A 21,007-nucleotide genomic window follows, 5' to 3' on the forward strand; every position below is an offset into this window, starting at 1 on the left:
GTGTTACATAGTGAGGCTCTGATGCAACTAAAAAAATCAAAGCTCAGCTTTCTTGTAGAAGTGAACAAATTCCAAGGGTTAAAGTGAAATCTTCAGGACCCAAATTCTAGGACTGGATCATGTCCTCAACTATGTAATTTTTTATGCTATTCAGTGATTATATTTATTAGAACATTTAATGCAAAATTATAAAACAGGACAGTAATGACAAAAGAAATTAATAAAAAGTATAAATGATACATAAGACTATCACTACTATAAATTAGAAAACCACAAGTATATTTGAAGCACCTATGAGTGTTTGCAGAGCACTAGTCAATACAACACATGCTAATTACACAGATGTGAAGATCACTTATTTCACAAGTAGAACACCACTTCATGCATAATCTAGTGTAAATCATTTGGTCTCTGGTGCTCTAGGCACCAAGAGTCTTATTTTACTAGCAACTATTGAGCACCTGCCAAGATTCTGTACCGTGGATGCTACAGGAGTACAAGTAACTATGACATGGTCTGAGTCCTGAAAAAGCAAGTATTGTAAGATAACCATTGGCTGACAACCAGCCCCAAAGTTCAGAGCCTTTGACTGTGTAATTTTGACAGGTAACTAATCTTTAGGACTTCAGTCTCACTAACTATGGAGACACTTGTTCTCCTTTCACCAAAACTAAAGGTTCAGAGGATTACACAATACTCTGGGGCATTTGAGGAGCTATATACCCACGTTGGGCTGCAGGCGGGCCCAGCGATCGCAGCTGAGGTCAAGGTATTGAGAACATCACAAGTTCTGACACGAACAATCTCTTTCTCTGACGTCCCATGAGCCATATGGTACCACAATTTTTCTACTCAAAATGTTGTGCAGAATGAGAAGGGTAGTATGAAGTTTGCATATTTATTCTGTGAGGTCTTCAATGTGATCCGCTATTGAAGGGTATAATAATGTTGGTATTACCAGGACATTATAGAGCTCTTCCATCTACTCAACAAGCTCTCATTTTTTTTAATGGAATTATTAGCAATAATAATAACAGTGAAGAATTGTATTGCTCTTGAAAGTTTATAAAGTGATTTTTGTATGTCCCCTTGGGTGATTATAAAGACTTGTACACAGAAAAGTATCACAAGAAAACTATGAACTATACATTGAGTATGTCTGTAAAACTGTTTAGACCTTGTTACAATGCTCTGTTGTACTAATCCCTCTCAGATAGCAGTGGGAAGCATAGTTCATTATGTCAGTGTGTTCCTGGTTCACTAAACTGTTCTTTTAAAAGTCCCTCCAATTAGAAATGAAAATGTTATTTAAAAAAAATGTTGGGCTGGCCAGAAAGTGCCTTTGGTTTTTAAGTAAAAATAAAAGACACATTTTTCATTTTCACTAAGAACCTTATGGAACAATGTATTCACCCTTTTGTTCCACTACCTTCTGCCATTTTTCAGGCAGCTTTGTAATTCCATCTTTCCAAAACATTTTATCTTTTTGAGCAAAGAACTGTTCCAAGTGCCTTTTATAGTCTTCCAGGGAATGAGAGACAGATGATTCTGGACGAATAGGATTTCTGGGTGGCATTGAGGAGTAAGTTTACTTTGGAAATTATAAATTTGTAAAATTATCCATCCTCAACGGTATTATTTTTTCCAGCCGTACTCAGTGGCCTGAGTGGACATGTGGAGCCATGAATGTCGTTTATTATCTTCCCCAAAGAGCTAATGAGGAGATGACATAAAGGCAGTTTCTTTTTTTTTTTTTTTTTTTTTTTTTTGCGGTACGCGGGCCTCTCACAGTTGTGGTCTCTCCTGTTGCGGAGCACAGGCTCCGGACGCGCAGGCTCAGCGGCTATGGCCACCAGGGAAGCCCAGTTTCTTATTTTTTTAAATAAAATTTGCTGAGACATTTTGGATTAATCCATAAGACAGAGGTTTTTTTTAAAATGTTACTTCTGGGCTTCCCTGGTGGCGCAGTGGTTGAGGGTCCGCCTGCCGATGCAGGGGACGCGGGTTCGTGCCCCGATCCGGGAGGATCCCACATGCCGCGGAGCGGCTGGGCCCGTGAGCCTTGGCTGCTGAGCCTGCGCGTCCGGAGCCTGTGCTCCGCAACGGGAGAGGCCACACAGTGAGAGGCCCGCGTACCGTAAAAAAAAAAAAAAAAGAATATTCAAGTATGGTGAAATCATCAGTGAGGTTTGACACTTCTAAGAGGTCCTGTGAATTTCTTCACGCGTAGATTTCTTCTGATTGTACACGAAAAGGAAATACAGAGGTTAAAGAGAAGGATGTATGATCATTTAGGAAAGAAGCAAGAGAAAGTTTAGTCTGAATTATGGGAAGGGTCATCAGAGAAAATTCTTAAAGAACTAGGCCGTTGAGAGTCTATCACATTTTTTTTATGGTCACAGATTATGACCCTTTCTTCTCCTTTCTTAGAAAATGTTCATTTTCTAAGAAAAGGCAACATTTCTTTTAACTGCCTAGTTTTTCGGTCTACTCCTATCTACTCCCCCTTTTTACACACAGAATTTTAAGCATTTTGCTCTTTCCTTGAAACTGGGACTATTTTCCTTAGTCTATTAAAAACATAAGGATTCCAAACCTTTTTGTATAAGTGATAATAATTGCCAAAACGTTGATTTGGCTTTTAATATGTTCAAATTTAATTTAAATTTTGGAACAATGACTACTACAGACTACACTTTACAGATTATTGACCATTCCAAACATTTCAGTCCAACCCATTAGATCCCAAAGTCCTTTGCTTCCCAGAAAACAGATTTTTGACTGTGGATGTCTGAGCAGCCTTTAAAACGCCCAACCAAACTCTGAACTGTCATAGTAGCTGGGTAGGCGATAAGGGGTAAGAAAAGTATCCAGTCATCCAACCACATTTCTGCTTTTTTGTACAAGCTTCGGATGAAATACAGTCACTCAATACAGTCCTTCTGTTTCTCTTTCCCTCCCTCCTTTTCTCTCTGCCCATTGGCCTAGAGAGGGGAACCCTAAACCTCTTGGAACCCTGCCAGCAGGACCAAAAGAATCTCTTGACTATTTTCCCAGGGAATTCCTGCCTTAAATGTCAGCAGAGTACAACTTGCCAGCCAAAGCAGAATCCACCTGGACCTGAATCAAGAAAACTGCGCCTGCTATAACCAAACGGGAAAACCTGGCCCCATGGGGCAAGGGGACAGGGTCAGCAATAGAGTGAAAGGGTCCACGTCCATTACCAAGACCCATGTTTTGTCAGATTCACCTCACTGAGGAAAGGAAGCTAAGTCAAACTATTTTTGGTTCCTTGCTGTTTTTTGATTGTTATTTTTATTTTTCTCTTTCGGTGGTGAACCGTATCTCCAGCAACTGCTCTGAATTACTATAACAGTGAGGTAACCCCTCTTTGAAAAGGGAATAAATGTCCACGGAAGCCCTTTGTTGTGGTGCTGGGGGTTGCCTGCTGCTGCTTTTGCTGGTTTGTTTATCTGTTTGTTTTTAATGAACATAATGATATATAAGTGCTCTGGGGGAGAATTCATATCACTGAGATTCATGAAAAGCAAGATAAGATTTGTGAGATGCGACTGAGTCTGTCCCTGCCAGCCTAGAGACACTTCCTGTCTGGTCCTGAGGTACTGCTGGCATTTTTAGTGCGTTTGAATTAGTCTTCAATCTCCAAACACATGAAGGAATACTAAAAGTTCTGAGGGCCAGGATGGGAAAAGGGGTCTACAAATCCCACAGATATACATCAGCTCCCAAGGATAACAATGTGATATAGTAGATTAAAAATTAGGAGCAAAGTGCACCAATTGCTAGTTTTTGCCGAGTACTGGTAATTTTCATTTACCCTTCTTTCGTTTTTCTCATATGTTACTGACCTACAACTTCACAAAGCTATTCAACTAAAAACTCACAAGCTTGCCTGACACACAAGATTGATTTTAAATCAATGTACCATGTCACTATCCTTTTCCTAAAGATCAGAGCACTATATAGTAAGAAAGTCAAGAAGATTTCATCAATAAATTGTTATTCCATCTTTAAATGAATTTAGGCCCTTGCAAGGTTACCAATGGGAAAAAGACAATTTAGATCCCGAATCTCATTTGGCTCTAGGCCTAGGCCAGTTCAAAAACAGGTCAACTTGGGCTTCCCTGGTGGCGCAGTGGTTGAGAGTCCGCCTGCCGATGCAGGGGACACGGGTTCGTGCCCCGGTCCGGGAAGATCCCACATGCCGCGGAACGGCTGGGCCCGTGAGCCATGGCCGCTGAGCCTGCACGTCCGGAGCCTGTGCCCCGCAACGGGAGAGGCCACGACAGTGAGAGGCCCGCGTACCACAAAAAAATAAAACCAAAAAAAACAGGTCAACTTAGAAGCTATCACTTATATTCGCCAGGGCTCCCTGCCTCATACTTTTTCTACCATCACAAGTGCATTATAGCTGATATCTTCCATTATCATATGCTGCATGCATTGTCACAGACAATCCTATTGGAAGTTTCTGTCCCTAGTTTAAAGAAAAGCCAGGGAAGTAGGTGGTTATTGCACAAGACTGAACGTGTCGCCGGAAGACCAATAAGACCATCTCAAATATAAAAAGGATAATAAGGAAGAGCTAATAAGAAAAACTACCTCCAGTAGGTGAAGGGTTAATCCCTGGTCAGTTTTGAACCTCTCTGCCGAGAGTACTAATAAGTTTGAATTTGTGCCAGTTAGGGTGGCCCTTCGCTGGATGGGAACAGCCATCCCTTAGGAACTGGACTGGCAGTGATCAGCCAGCCAGAAGAAAGGGAAAGGGTCTGAGAAACTGTGGTAACCAAGTTCTGCTGGCCCTTTGCAAAATGGTGCCGGGAACTGCCAAGGCCATGGAGTGAATGCTAATGAGCTGAGCGCAACTTACAAAGCATGGACCTGAAAAATGTCCCCCCAGTGACCAGCAGCTGTAGGGAGTGCCACTTTTGGTAGGTTCCTGTGGATAGGACCACAGGCCTCATTCTTGAGGACAGACCTAAGCCTTGCAACATTGTTCCTTGGGTTCAAAGACCTCGCAAACACTTCTGACTCAATGTCAAAGTTTTCAGAATAAAAAAAATTGTTTTGCACCTTTACAAAAAATCTCATTCTAAAATCTGAATGGTAAATAGCTTTAAGAATCAACATGAAATATTTTGAAATATTTTAAGTGTTCTTTGTGGATTCCCAGAAATTCCTCCCTTCCCCTCTCACCAGAGTTTGTTGTGACTTTCAGGGAGCATATTTTTAAAAGCCTGAAACCCCTGATGGACAGCCATCAGTGTGCAGCCACATTCTTAAGGATGTAAATTCAATCTTTGTTATCTGAGAATGCTTGAAACAGAATTAAAGAGCTCCTCTGCAATTCTCACTCAAAATTGTAATTCCTCTTTCTCACGAGCGCTTTTCAACCATTCCCAATTCTCAAGGACCCGAAGGAGACAAGAAAACAAAAAACTGTAACTATGATGTGAAAACATAACCGTTTTCTTCTTCTCTCTCCTGTATTTCTTTCTTGCCACACCTCATTCTGAATAAAACTCCTACGTGAAATGCGATAGTAGGTGGAGAGGCAGGGCAGGGAGAGGGAGGGTCCCATAGGTAGATGTGAGTTATTATCACAGGTCTAGTTGTTGGATTGAGTGGTGGTTCCCGGATGTTCATTATATACCTTAAAAGTAATCGATTAATGAATGAATTAACCCCTGGTGGGGCAGTGGATGAGACTCCGTGGCGCTCCCAATGCAGGAGGCCCAGGGTCCGATCCCTGGTCAGGGAACTAGATCCCACATGCATACCGCAACTAAGAGTTCGCATGCCACAACTAAGGAGGCTGTGAGCCACAACTAAGGCTGACACGTGCCACAACGAAGGAGCCCGCCTGCCACAACTAAGACCTGGTGCAACCAAATAAATTTTTTTAAAGTAATTAATTACCTATTATAAAATAAAAGAGGGCCATACATGTATTAGTGATGACAGAGCGTCATACACCAAGGATTAGGATTATTCCAATTCTAGGTACCTGAGGTCCATTTAAAGAAAAAAAAAATGAATGAGATGGTGACACAGGCACTAATTCTTAGACCTTCCAGATATCAGACCTTCAGTCGAGGATGCCTTCATGGGCACACACCTATGCACTTAGAAGGGTCCCACACTTTGTTTCATGTCCTGCTGTTGTGAACTTGAAATTCTTATAGTTCCTCAACAAGGAGTCTTGCATTCATTTGGCACTGGCTCCCACAAAAAATGTAGTCAGTCCTGTCCCAAGGTTTCTAGATATTAAATTTACCTAGAGTTCCCAATAATTTTGTGCCCACCCAACCTCTATATATTTAAAATTTGCCACTTCTCACCCAACAATTGTTAACATAACAGTCAGGTGAGACTCTACAGCAGCCTTATTTCCTGTTATCCAAATCAGTGCTGCACAGGCTACAAGAGACCTGCAGTTATCTGCTGTGCTTCAAAAGCTGCTTCTCGCCGCATGGCACAGGGATATGGCTCGGTGCTCTGTGACCTCCTGGAGGGGTGGGATAGGGAGGGTGGGAGGGAGGGAGACGCAAGAGGGAAGAGATATGGGAACATATGTATATGTATAACTGATTCACTTTGTTATAAAGCAGAAACTAACACACCATTGTAAAGCAATTAGACCCCAGTAAAGATGTTAAAAAAAAGCTACTTCTCGGAACAAAAACTTCACATAGAACCCACTGGATATTTTCCACTCAAAAACAAATGCACCTGAGCCGAACCCTCAATTCATCTCAACTGCTGGATAAAGCAAATCCATGCTGTAGTAGTTGCCCCATTTCAACTATACATGCAACCAAAAAAAAAAGACAAATTGTCAGCAATTCTCCGTGGTGGGAGGAACTCAAATAAAGATTTAGGGAAATCCTCATTTTCAAGGGTCACCAGCTAAAGAAACATTAACGCGAGCCAGCGTTTCGTGTTCCTGAAATGCCCTGTGTCTATAGCGATCAGGTAGAAAAAGTCATTTCAAGTTCAAATATAACTTAGCCATTGCCACATGGTGCAGAATCTTTCCACCCCTAAGAATCCACAAGCCCAATCAGACAAGTGGCCGTAATCTGACTCCCAGTGCACTGGGAGCCCAGACGCAGGCAATGAGCGCTGCCCTCTAGCCAAAGGAGGCATGAGTGACAGACCCGCAGGCAGGCAGTGGGGGTAAGTCCTTCTTTGCCTTAAGGGAACAATGCTCTGACGAAAGATGAAACTCAGACTGACTCTTTCATTACAGATACGTGTGCCTTCTCAGGCAGAATCTAGAAGGAAACTCTCGGGCAGGTGGGTGGTTCTTTTAGGGCTGGGTACCGGGCATATTCATAAGAGAGGAGAGGCAGAGAGAGGGCAGAAGAAATGGGATGCTTTGGAGCAAAATCCTCCAGATACTGGAGACCTGTGAAAGCACAAGAAAATGACCCTATGGAGGTAAATCTATCTGTAGTATTTTTCATCAGAAAAATTACTCACCCATGGCCTCAGCTGTCCAGAAGTGGCTCAGGCTGGGCGTTCAGCTAGAAAGTAATGTGTCCGGCTCTGTACAACCCGGTCACATCAACAAATCCCCTTTGTTCTGGGACGAAAGAAGCAAAACAAATGGTGATGATGCATTTCCAGGGAGTGTGAATAGGGAAGGGAACATTGACGATAGCTAATTAAGAGGGGCTGTGAGAGAGCTGGGGTGAGCGCATGTCAAGCCAGAGGTATGTATGTGCTGCCAGGGGACTTTGGGGTTCACAGCTGACTGAGGTTGGTCACTCTGCCCTGGAAAGAGATCAGCGTTTTGCACGTTTTCAAAGAAAGCTAAAGGCTTGCTTAAGGAGTCTACTTGTTTGGGGATTTGGGGAGTTGGGTTTTTATTTCTCTGGCTGATAAAAGCTTGAAGTTGAAAGAGCAACTGAGCTTCTCAGATTAGGTCTCTGGAGAGGGAGGCAAGTGCACAGAGAATGCTCAGGGAAGGTGAGGGAGAGGGTGCAGCAGGAAGGCGTCTTGTACACAGGGCCTGCCTCTCCCAGATCCCTGTGCTGGGAATGGGACCTGCCGCATCCTGCCCACCTGGCTGCCTTAGCTTCCTGCCTTGTCCTCTTCCTTTTTCCCACTAAATCCGGCCACAGAGGACCATCGCCTGACATAGCACCTTGCCCTTTGCCATCTCGGCTACAGCCGAGATGGGCCACTGGTGAGTTCAGAAGCCAGGCTTTTTCAATTTGTGAGTTTCTCCCCCTTTGGGATACTTGTCATTTCTCCCCCAGGGCACCTTGGCTGCCCTGCTCCAAGTGCTGTTTTTGTCCCTTTTTTTTTTTTAATCTTTATTGGAGTATAATTGCTTTACAATGGTGTGTTAGTTTCTGCTTTATAACAAAGTGAATCAGTTATACATATACATATGTTCCCATAACTCTTCCCTCTTGCATCTCCCTCCCTCCCACCCTCCCTATCTTGTCTCTTTATTTTCTCTTCCTCTAGGGAGTGTGATGTCACTGTCCTCCCAGCTGGGGTTTTTCGTAGTTCCATGATTCACTTAGAGGAGTTCACTGGGGCAAGGGACCGCTGGCGACAGGGCTGGCTGGTCCCCTTCTGGAGCCACCTAGGCTTGGGCAGAAAATGGGTTTTTCTTTCCAACTCTGAAGCAAATCCCCACGTCAGACCAGGGGCTGAGCCGAGATCCTAAAAGGTCAGGGCGGCATTCCTCTGGTCTTTGTTGGTACAGCATGTCTCCACTGCCCAACCAGCCGGACCCGGGCTCCTGGGGACTGTAAGTGACTGGGGGTGGGGTGGGGGTGGGGGTAGTGCGGAGAAGGGCCCGTGCTCCGTAGCCCGTCAGAGGGAAAGCTGCAATAATTCTAATCTGTTAAAATACCTGGCTTTCTTGTCTAACCCTTTTCACAGTCCCCTGGGATGAGAGTCTCCGCTAAATGCTCTCCAGGCTTCTCCCCTCCCGCACTATCACAGACGAAGGATAAGGGCAAATGTCTTGAATAATGGGGTAACTGGGGCCATTGCCTCCCAAGGGGAATCCTAGCCATTTCTTGCCATTAATATCCTCAAACCCCACCCCTTATCAGCTCTAAAGATCCAAAGACATTAAGAGGAAGAAAGGGTCTTCCATCCCAAAGGCTGCCTCGCTGCCCTACCCATCCTCCCCCCTCCCCCCAGCCCACAGGCGCGCAAGCTCTCCCCCGCCCCACGCCCCCTCCCCGCCCCAGGAAGAGGCACCAGCAGAATTTAGAGAAGGCCCTCAGGAAGACACTAGAGAAAAACTGCTCTCCGGAGCCTCCTGCTTTGAGGACCATTGTCTCCCTGGCCCCACTCTCCTTGCCCACCTGCCTGCCGCAGCTCTGCCCAAGTCGCTGTCCCCCGCACTTGGCGGGCAGGGTGCCTGGGCCGCCGCTGGTACACACTGGCCTCCAGGATCCCCTCTGGGAGGTTTTATCTGAGAGGTAAACTTCAAGGGGTGGAGAGTCAGGCCCAAGAGGGGATGGTCCCTCAACCCTGCAAAAGTGCGCAGAGGCCAGGTTGCACTTTCCCGGGTGAGGTGCCTGCGCCTGGTACCCAGCGGGCGGGGCCGCTGCGTCTGTGCACTGGCGCTGCCTGGAGCCCGCCCCGCCCAGGTGGCCGGTCCCCGCCCTCGGACAGGCGCTCCGGCTCCCCTGGGGCGTGCGGTTGAAACGGCTCTGAGCCACCTCCGGACCTGGGCGGGCTCCCGGACTCCTCCCGCTGGCCGGGGAGAGCATGGCAGCGTCCCCTTCCCAGTCCCGGGTCCCAGCTCCGGCCCTGCAGTCACCACGAGTGGCCCTCCCACCAAACAAGATTCACCTTCTCCAAAGACAACCTTCCAGCCTTCCAGCCCTCCTGGCTTCCTAGCAGGACTCGCCTTCATCCAGAGTCTCCAATGGGGGAGAGGAGGGACAGTCAGCTCTACAAATCCATTTCCAGAATGCCATTTGAACCATAAAGGACAGAACTGGAAAAGACCTCCCTTTTTTATGGCTGTAGGTTCCAAATAGAAATGACATGTAAAAAGTACCTTGAAACGTAAAAACTTGCTCTGAGGGAATTGACTACAAGGTAAATATACTTTATTCTTAATTCTTTAAGGAACTTGATTTAGACATTTTCTTTTCTAGGGACAATTCAGATAATTTTCCAGTGAAACTGGATGATCTTTGGATATTAACTCAAAGGAGATTAGAATAACAATCTCAATACAATAACATAACAATAGTTACTGTTAGAATAACCATAACAGTAATTACTTAATTATCTCCTTAAGAGATAATTAAGTAATTAAGGAGATTTTTCCAGAAGCATTCTTTCTCTGTATGCAAATAACTTTTGGCTGGGTGGCCTCCCTACTGCGGGGCAAGACTGCTTGCCTGGACATCCTCACCTAAAGGCATAAACCTTGGACTGGTAGCTTCTGATGCCGATTTGTTTTTCCTTTCAGTAAGTGTGGACCTTTGTGTAGAAGAGAGAGTATCATGGTGGCCTTCAAAGGGGTCTGGACTCAAGCTTTCTGGAAGGCAGTCACAGCGGAATTTCTGGCTATGCTTATTTTTGTCCTGCTCAGCCTGGGATCCACCATCAACTGGGGTGGAGCAGAAAAGCCCTTACCGGTCGACATGGTTCTCATCTCCCTCTGCTTTGGACTCAGCATCGCAACTATGGTCCAGTGCTTTGGCCACATCAGCGGTGGCCACATCAACCCCGCCGTGACGGTGGCCATGGTGTGCACGAGGAAGATTAGCATTGCCAAGTCTGTCTTCTACATCGCAGCCCAGTGCCTGGGTGCTATCATCGGAGCCGGGATTCTCTATCTGGTCACGCCTCCCAGTGTGGTGGGAGGCCTGGGAGTCACAACGGTACCATCTTTAGCTCTTGTTTTCACACTCGGACTCTAGGCTTCTTATAGACTACTAAGTGACAACTGGTGGCTTAAGAGACCTTCCTAAAACTGCTAATTTATTCCCAGGGAACGTCTGATGACTCTTGATAGGGGTGAAAACTGATTCCAGCCACGCTGACTACATCATATGAAATCATTATGTGCTATTGAGTAACTTGAATAGCACTAAGTCTGGGTAGCACAAAAATTGTGTTGGTTTTTTTCCTCTCTCTCTCTCTCCCAGTGACTATATTGACTATATATTTAACTTAAGGCATTTTTGTTACAATTGTTTGTTGGTTCATTAGCAAAAGGAACAATTTTGTTTCTTGTCATGTGCCTGAGGTTTAAAGTGATCTGCATCGAGGGTCACACTTAAAAAAATAAACAGGCGTTTGATCCTAGTTTTGTTCTTTGATTAGGAATATCCTTTGTTAGGTCAGCACCAGGGTTGATGAAAAAACCACACACGGTTTAAATTTTAATTGAAATATATATTAATTAATTTAAACCTAATTAATGGATTTAATCATTGCCTTATAAAATTATAAGACTCTTAAGAAACTCTTTTATAAGTTAAGTGCAGCAGTGGCATATATCGCTTCCTTTGTAGAAAAGGACATTCAGCACAAACTCCCCCTTGGTCATTGTAAGAGTAATTAATTATCTGTGATGACCCCAGATGAATAGAAATTTATTTCTTCTTTTTTGAGGGGGCAGGGGTGCAAGTGTCTCAACTAGGGGTGGGATAGAAGACTCAAACTAATCATCAGTTTTTGCAGGGATAAAATGTGCCTTTCACAATGATATGTTATCATAGAAAATGTTCCCTTGCCTTAATTCAGATGGAGCGTTTTTCTCTCTCCAGGTTCATGGAAATCTTAGCGCTGGTCATGGTCTCCTGGTGGAGTTAATAATCACATTTCAGTTGGTGTTTACTATTTTTGCCAGCTGTGATTCCAAACGGACTGATGTCACTGGTTCCATAGCTTTAGCAATTGGATTCTCTGTTGCAATTGGACATTTATTTGCAGTAAGTTTCCAAGCCCATTTAAGTAATTGATCCATGTTGTTTATCCTCACCCTAGAGCTGGATGAAGATGTTATGTTTCACAGCTGTAGTTCTTTAGTATCCAGTTACGTCTGTCCATTTTAGGTGATTTTTTTGCTAACTTTGTTATGAGAACATTGATATGGCTGCTAACATCTGGACATCTCTAACTGACTTGGCAAATGGTAGCACATTGCAATGAAGTCTACCTGTTAATAGCCCTGTTTCAGCAATGTCTGAAGTTGTATTCTTTTTCCCTATAGATCAATTACACTGGTGCCAGCATGAACCCCGCCCGATCCTTTGGACCTGCAGTTATCATGGGAAATTGGGAAAACCACTGGGTAACCACCATATTCATTGTGCCTGTTTTCCTACAGTTGAGGACAATTACCCAGAGAGCTCTTTTTTTCCCATTATTTTGCTCACTAGTTTCTCTTCCTCCCAACTCTGAACCCCTAATTTATTACATCTTTCATAAAGACTAGGGAGAGACTAGGACAGATCTGCTACAAAACATCTCATATCAGTTCTGGACCTTCAGTGACAGTCTTTTTTTTTTTTTTTTTTTTTTAAAGCACTGCTCTGGGCACTGTATCTGACAGACTTCAGCAGCATATATTGAACATGGAGGTTGCCTATATGGAACAAGTTAAAGTCAGGGTGGTGAAATGAATATGGTGTTTAAATAATTGAAAGTAAATCCTTCCCAGCAATAACGAAAAATATGCTTGCAAAAAAAAAAATAAGAAGAAGAAGAGGAGAAAGAGAAATGCTTAAAAGCATAGCCCATTGCAAAAATATTTACCTTTTTTGTTTACAAAAGCATGAACCCAGTTAATAGTACGGGAGTGGGAAGCATTTTGAACTGCAGATGGTGAGAAATAATTAGTGCAAATATTTATGCTATTATCACCATAACCATAACTGGAAAAAGAAAGGACTTTCAGAAAAGACACACTTCTCAGCCCCATGCCTACCCTACTTATTAACGTGGGGACAGTGCTTCCAGAGAGCAGTGGTATCCATTGTTAAATACCACAGTCAATTTCTTTTCAATTGTCTCTTACCAAAAAGAAATTTCAATCCGTTAAATGAATAATGTGGCAGTTTTGAAGACCTCTTACCCACTAATTTACAATAACCAATAAAAATAGGTGTATGTCAGCCAGCTTCAAATGGAGCTAACTTTTATTTTCATGTATATATGCCGTGAATGCTCTTTTACATCTTTTATTTTTAAGTCATGAATGTAAGAATATGTCACTTACGTTTTTAATGTTCTTATTGTACTGTAGTGGATTTACAATGTTGTGTTAGTTTCAGGTGTACAGCAAAGTGATTCAGTTATACATACTCAGATTCTTTTCCATTGTAGGTGTCGCTTATGTTTTAATCTCACGCATACGGTGGTTATTGACACAGTCACACGCACTCAACCTTGATGTACGTTGCAAATGAGAAGAAATTGCCCCACTGCTATATGCATTCACTTCTAAGAAAAGTGTACCTATCTATCCCATTAAAGTAATCTATCCCATTAAATAACAGCATGAGTGTCAGTGATCAAAAGCAAGGTTTTGGACCCAGACATGAAAAACTTAGTCAACAATACCACCCATGAGATTGGTTACTTTGCCACTGATATTTCCATGTATGTCTCTAAAGATTTGCCACATTAATGGGAATACAAATTTGTAACGGGCAGTATATAGATCTTATGATAAAAGTACAACTTTTAGGTCATCTTATTCAAACAATTTTTGTAAATAAAATTTAGAAAAATGACAACTTTTAATCCATGAGGACTTTAATATGTGAATGAAAATATATGTTTTTATTAATTACTTGAGTTGTGGTACACTAGTTAAAATTTAAGTAGCAAGAAAATCCTTAGCTGTTGATTGAATCCAAGGTTTCCCGTTGTTGCTATTTTATAACAAACTTAATCCTACAGAAAATGAATGTCCATTTTGTAGCAAAGCTTGTGTGAAATTAACAACTAATTTTAAGTATGTCTGTAGATAGATGGATAGACAATAAATAACAAGATATTAATGGTGAATTTTGTGTGTAGTGTAATAACATTTTTTAGTCTTTTTTTCTGGATTTTCTATATTTTTAGCAGTAGAACTTCTTTACCTTTATGAAGTTTAAAAGTTACTTTAAAGGGCATTATGAGTTTGGGAATAGCAACTTGAAACTGAGATTTGTTTATTTTTGAGAGCATGTGGCTAGACATCTTCTTCGTAGGTGTTTTGGGGGAAGTGTCATAATGATTTAGCAGTCCCTTTTCTCCCTTGCGGGATTTGTAGCTTGTGGAATAGAACATACCAAATGAGATCTTACCAAAGGAACAAAGCGCAAAGACATTTAGAGGAGGGTTCTCATTTCTCCTTTGAAAGGGCATAGAGAAGGTAAACTCTGACATGGTTTCTTTCATGTTCAAGATAAGGAACTTGAACATAAGGTTCTTGCAGCCACTTTGTCAACAATTTCCCTGTACAGTATATGTGTTCAATTTCAGCTTAAAGTTTGAATTTCTTCTTTAGATTTTGCAATGAGGATGCTAAGTGAGCTTCATTTCCAGAGAGTGTTTTAAGCCAGAAGGATTCATCAGATTTTTTTCAAATGGGAGAAGTGTAGTATCGTAGAAAACAGTACAATGGTTCAAAAGAGAGGTCTGAAACCAGACAGACCTGAAATCCCAGCTCAATCACTTGCTAAGCGTGAAGTCTTAAGCAAGCTTCTCACCCTCTCTGCGTGTCCATTTTCTTACCCATAAAATGGGATAATAATAATATCTATCTCAAAGGTCATCATTAGAATTAAATGAGTTAATACAAGAAAAGCACTGAGTGTAGCCAGCTGAGAAAGAGTGCTCAATAAACAGGGTTTCTGTTGCTCAAGTCTATCTGTTGAATGAATGTCTAATATTCTACAGCCTACGTGTGCTCTAAAGCAAGTGTTGAAGTTTATCCAAACTCAAAACTTGTTTTATTCTAGACACATAACTAATATGATAGAAACTTCCAGTTATTGAAATAAATTCCTATGGAATGGCTAATCCTCAACTAACCATTATCCATAAATGCAGTACAGATTTTTCCACCAAGTCATCAGTGTAAGAACCATGAGGATGAAAGCACTCTGCAAGAAGATTAATGGGCAAACCATGAGGTTTTCTCTTAAATCAAATCACCAAACTTGAGAGAGAAAATCATGTAACATGAGGAAAGTGACTTATAGCCAGCCTAGTCCCATACATCTTTAAATTGTCTAGGAAACAGTGGAATGGAGCAAGTTACAATGAAATTGGAACTATGAAGTACTTTACAAGTATTATTTCAATTTAATCCTGACAACCCATGAGGTATGTATTATTATTATCCCTGTTTTGCAGATGAGGAAATTAAGGTTTAGGAAGTTATGCAACAGATTCAAGCAGTAACAAGATTGCTAAGTGGTCGAGCTCATATTCCATTTATCATGCTGTACTGAATAATTAAAGCCCCAAGTGATACAATCTGTACTATGGTTGTGATTATGCAAAAGACCAGTGTAAGATGGCAATATTAAGAAAAAAAAGTACTCTCCAGAAAATTTTTCCTCTATTTCAGCTGAAGAAGTAGTACCCCCAAAGAGGACCTATCTTTACTGTAAGGATTATCAGAAAATGGAAAGAACATAATTAATGAAAGCAGGAAAAGAGAAGAGGAAACAGTCTTTTCTTATTTTCTGTTCAAATGTTATTTAGCAATATATGGATCTCTGATGTAGATTTAATGTATTCTCTTATTTTCTTTCCAATTCTCTCTCTCCTTTTTTTTAATGCATGACTCATTTGATCTCTCTCTTTTTTAAAAAATAGCCACTTATGTCTTTTTTTTTTTTTTTTTTTTTTTGGCTGTGTTGCGTCTTCATTGCTGCGCACGGGCTTTTCTCTTGTTGCGGCGAACGGGGCTACTCTTCGTTGCAGTGCGGTGGCTTCTCTTGTTGCCGAGCATGGGCTCGAGGCACGTGGGCTTCAGTCGTTGTGGCTCGTGGGCTGAGTAGTTGTGGCTCGTGGGCTCTAGAGCTCAGGCTCAGTAGTTGTGGCACACGGGTTTAGTTGCTCCGTGGCATGTGGGATCTTCCCGGACCAGGGCTTGAACCCATGTCCCCTGCATTGGCAGGCGGATTCTTAACCACTGTGCCACCAGGGAAGCCCCACATTTGCTCTCTTAATTTAAACCAGCTAAGTTCTATATCCGTGCCTTGTTCGAAGGAATAGTTTTACTCTACTTACACTCTATAACTCTTCCATCTTTCCCCCAGATATATTGGGCTGGACCAATAATAGGAGCTGTCCTTGCTGGTGGCCTTTATGAGTATGTCTTCTGTCCAGATGTTGAACTCAAACGTCGTTTTAAAGAAGCCTTCAACAAAGCTGCCCAGCAAACAAAAGGGAGCTACATGGAGGTGGAGGACAACAGGAGCCAGGTAGAGACCGACGACTTGATTCTAAAACCTGGAGTGGTGCATGTGATCGACATTGACCGGGGTGAGGAAAAGAAGGGGAAAGACCCATCCGGAGAGGTGCTATCTTCAGTATGACTAGAAGATAGCACTGAAAGCAGACAAGAGCCCTTAGAACTGTCCTCAGATTTTCTTCCTCCCATTAAGGAAACAGATTTGTTATAAATTAGACATGTGCAGTTTGTTGTTTCATGTCATATTACTCAGTCTAGACAGTAAATATTTCATTATTTACCAAGGAGGAATGAAAGAAACCTATCATGAATTTCAAATCTAAAAAAAAAAAAATCTTTTTGAAGTATCCCCAAAGCCAATGTGTATCTAGTTTATCTATTTGCTATTCATTAATAATCAATTTAAAATGTGTATCAAGATTTTGTTAAGGCTTGCCTGACAACTTACAGGCATACCTATCCGCTTACTCCTCCTCTCCCACGAAACCAGTATTGTCAATCCTCATTTGAATATTTATTCTGTTAAATCAAGTTAATCAATGGCAAAATACAGAGTATGTCATAGAGTCATGCACATTCAAGAGAGCAAATACAACAAGCTCTTTTATAACCAGCTCCCCTAGGTTCAACTACCTCGGCAAAAGAATATTAACAAGGGTCATTGCTAGTGAATTGTTTTCATTTATATTTCAAATATCCAACTTTCAACCCAAACTCCAATTCATAATATTCCTTCCTCCTCCTCACTGCCCAAGGTAATATGGAACTAAAGCCCAGAAATTCAAAGCATGTTCAGAAATCCTATATGTGTTCCACCTAATAAAACCTCCACATCATAAGGCACCTATTGAGATTCAGGACAAACAGACTTGTAAGATCTTATGGGGGTGGGTGGAAATTTACCATCATACAAAAATCATAAGGAAAAAGAAAATCTGCACGCTGGTTTCAAATAGTTGATCTGTTTTCAGTGCACATCCTCAAATACACCACATGAGGTTAACAATCTAAGCTTTTAACTACTTAACCATTTTGCTTATTTTTTTAATTTATTGGCAAAACTGGGGTTTTTGATTGTTTGTAATTTTGGTTAACTATATTTAAACATTAGCTGAGACATATTTTTGATAGTAAGAACATAACTAGTTGAGTCCTGACTTTTTGTTAATTATTAAGCTCTGCTCGTTCTAGAAGGTGTAAACTAGTCCTGCCGGTCCCAATCACTGATACTCTTCCACTTTTCATGACATTTGTTGATAATCTTCATTGTGCACATCAATATTTTAATGAATTAAAATGCATGAGAGACAAGGAACAACATGACCACAAAATAAAAGGGCGGGGGCATCAAAACGCTCTGTATTCAAAGCTGACTAGATGACCAATCTTTCCTTTGTAGAGATACTATAGGTTTTTTTAAGCATTTTCATTACTGACTCATTTATTTTTCAAAATAACTTGTTCTTTCCCATACTGCTTTGCCTTATGTCAGTAAAATGGTCTCTGGAAACCCCAGTTTCTATTATCTTAACTGTCTAGTCTAGCCTTTATCTTAAAGAGCTGAAAAAGTCCATTTCACTGAACAAAAGCTAATAGTAAAGCAAAAATCTATCACTGCAAAGAGTGGCTTGTAAGTAGCTGTTAATCAAGGCTGTCTTCTCCTACTCACAGTTCCAACTGTGTGCCACTTTTTGGTGTTAATGGCAGCTGTGTGTGTGTGGCAGTGAGATAAAGGACCACTATTAAATCTGATTCTCTTCGGTGCTAAGAAAGTAATGAACGAGGTTCCCAGAGAGACACCACACCAGTGGAGTCCCTGGGAGTCCCCCTGACATCTTTTTGGCAGGTGCCTAAATCCCAGGCCTCTTTGGTGGCTGGCCACACCCTCCACCACTGAGGCTCATTGCTTCCTGTTTGGGGCACCATCTATAGGAACTAGGGTGTATTTCCAACGATGGATCTTTTCAAATGTTTGCACAATATACCCTTAAAGGCTTAAAACTGGGGGTGGTTCAGCTCAAAAGATAATGCTATCAACCATCAGCAAACATGTCAGTTCAAAAATAAGTTAGCAAGGAAAAAAATGAAACATTTTCCAAATACACTTACAATTTACTAGTTTATGATCATTTTTATTCAGCCATATGGTTTACTTCTAATACCCTCACTTTTATACTCACTTCAGTTAGAGCATTCAATAAGTTAGTGCTGGGAAAAAAAAAAAAACCCTCATGAATGATGTTTTTGCCATTTGTTTTCCAGCAACGAGCAGAGTGCCTGACACATAGTAGGTATTCAAAGCAAGTGTGTTAGTTAAGAAAAAAAAAAAAAATATATATATATATATATACATTTCATTTGTGATTTAAGGATATAAAAATTTTTCTTTTAATCTTTATTTTGCTCCATATTTAATAAGAGCATGAGTTCAAGGACTACTAAGGAAGGCCATAGAAATATAAAAACCATAAAGTATATTTTTGCATCCTACTATTTTAGGGGCATGCAGACAATGAAAGCTTTTGCACTTTGCTTTCCCTGCATATATTTCACTCAAGGCTCTACCAGTAAAAAGTAACGAAATTGTACCTTTCTAATGGCATCTATGCAGCAGGGGTCTTTTGCCTTGTGGATGGCGTCAAATTATCCAAGTGTGTTAGGAGACTGGGGCTTTTTCCTTTAATCCCTTCTTATTAATGAAGTGCATCGCACTGCTCCCAGGAGAGTACTGCTGACAGATATACAGAAAAGAGATCAGAGAGAAAAAACTGGAAGGACATAAATGAATTATACCCAGCCAGGAAACAATGCCAGCCGTCTCTTCCCTAAGGAAAAGTACAACAAGCATCCCCCAAATTGTAAGGTGGTCCCTACACTGCAAATGTGTATAGTTTGTCAAAAGAGTACAAAGGGTAAACGTCATTTTTAAGTTTGCAGGGCTTCCTTTAAAATTGGGAGCCCAGAATTTGAATGTATGTTTTCATGATAGAAAAGGACATTTTCTTCAAAGAGTCCTAAACTTTTACACTGGAAGGAAGTATTTTCTGGTATCTAAATAGTTGCTTAAATGTAAGATTCTTACACTTTGTCTCTGCCACTTGATGTTTTCATAAATTCTTATACTTTCTATCGTCTGACCCTTTTCCTAATGCATTTGGTAGGTGCTGGCTTAAACTGTGGCTTAGTCTTGAAGGTTTTACAAGATGAGAAATATGTCGCTAACATGTATGATGGAATTAAGCTATCTAATTATTAGAGGTCTGATTCCAAACAGCACAGAATATTCTTCTTAGGTCGTGAAACCAAGCAACTCACTTACCGGTTTAAACTCCATAATGAACCAGAAAATTCCAAAATAGAATAGCAAAGTCAAATGCTAGAATCAATCCCAGTGATCTGTTGTAGCCTGTTGACACTGTTCCCACATGTTGTGAACATTTGAAAAAGAAATTGCCTTTGTGACAGCTGAGGATGACAGTGCAAGCCCAGCAGACAAACTTATCAGACAAAAGAAAGCCAATGTAAATTCTCATCATAAGCATTACAGAATATGCAAACAGAATATTTTATACCTGAAAGTAATATTGTCTTTCCTAATATGTTTATGGCATCAAAATTATTAGAAAGATGTATTTACTATCTGGAAAGTGTAACATAACAAAACTCACTCTCTTTACCCCAAATCATGTACATTGCATTGGTGTTGTAATACTTTACAGATCACCCCAAAATAGCAGTAACTTTTGAAACCCTCTCTAAAGTACATGGAAGACATTTAATTCAGGGCTTAAAAACTGTGGCCACTCACTTTGGCAAATGACAATAACCTATGAAAATAGATATCAAATAAACGTTATACAACCTGTACAGTAAACATTAAACTTAAGAACAATTATAGTGTTACCTATGCATGTTAAAATCCAAGAGCTAAAAAATACACTGAATTTATATAACCCATCAGAATGTATTTCTAGATTCTCTTCAGGATTAATTAAATAAACATGGAATTATGAAACTATATAAACAATTATTTATCACTTTTATGACCCAAATCACAATAAAATTGTAATTCATGATAAACTAGTGAGAATAAACTGAACATATGGTCATATTCACAATTCTTTATTAACTGAAATGTTATTCCAACGTTAGAGCTAATGTTAAGGAGATTGAAACTGTAATGTTTAATATTTGGGATAATCTATTAAAGTCTTAGCATTGTGGTTGATTTCCATGAATTATGTTGTATCTCATATTACTAAGCTTGTGCAAATAAACTGTTTAATGTTTTAAAATGTGTTTGATGATTTTGAAAATTCATCCAGAGCTTTTGCACGTCCCATCCTAGAAGCATCATTTAGAAGGACCAGAGGTTTAGATATTCGAGTACAATCAACACCAAAGGAAATGGTGGTGGAATCCATATACTAAAACAAGTTTTGAGAGCCTGCAGAGTACACAGTGTGGTAGATCGTCATATCGACAGTGAAAATTGTGTATTCGTGGGCTTAATTCTAAATGTTCACATCTATGCAAAATAGACCATTGAATATTGACTGTCAT

General features: G+C 41.0%; 1 protein-coding gene across 11 annotated transcripts in view; it reads left to right on the forward strand.

The window, feature by feature from the left end:
- AQP4 (aquaporin 4) overlaps window positions 1–20,739 on the forward strand; it is a 284,383-nt gene extending 263,644 nt beyond the window's left edge. For 3 of the 11 annotated variants that reach the window (XM_070043430.1, XM_070043431.1, XM_070043433.1), the window contains 4 exons: window positions 10,484–10,898; window positions 11,790–11,954; window positions 12,236–12,316; window positions 16,290–20,739. In XM_070043430.1, the coding sequence (XP_069899531.1) occupies window positions 10,484–10,898; window positions 11,790–11,954; window positions 12,236–12,316; window positions 16,290–16,568 (940 nt within the window). In that variant the 3' untranslated portion in view covers window positions 16,569–20,739. Of the gene's footprint in view, window positions 1–7,078; window positions 7,201–7,226; window positions 7,321–7,341; window positions 7,465–7,636; window positions 7,740–8,647; window positions 8,792–9,721; window positions 10,105–10,483; window positions 10,899–11,789; window positions 11,955–12,235; window positions 12,317–16,289 lie in introns of those variants that run through there. The other 8 variants (XM_060283236.1, XM_060283233.1, XM_060283237.1 and 5 more) reach the window with 8 other exon arrangements.
- The last annotated feature ends 268 nt before the right edge of the window (window positions 20,740–21,007 follow it).

This window comes from Globicephala melas, chromosome 13, assembly GCF_963455315.2.
Source record: "Globicephala melas chromosome 13, mGloMel1.2, whole genome shotgun sequence".
Classification (NCBI taxonomy): domain Eukaryota; kingdom Metazoa; phylum Chordata; class Mammalia; order Artiodactyla; family Delphinidae; genus Globicephala; species Globicephala melas.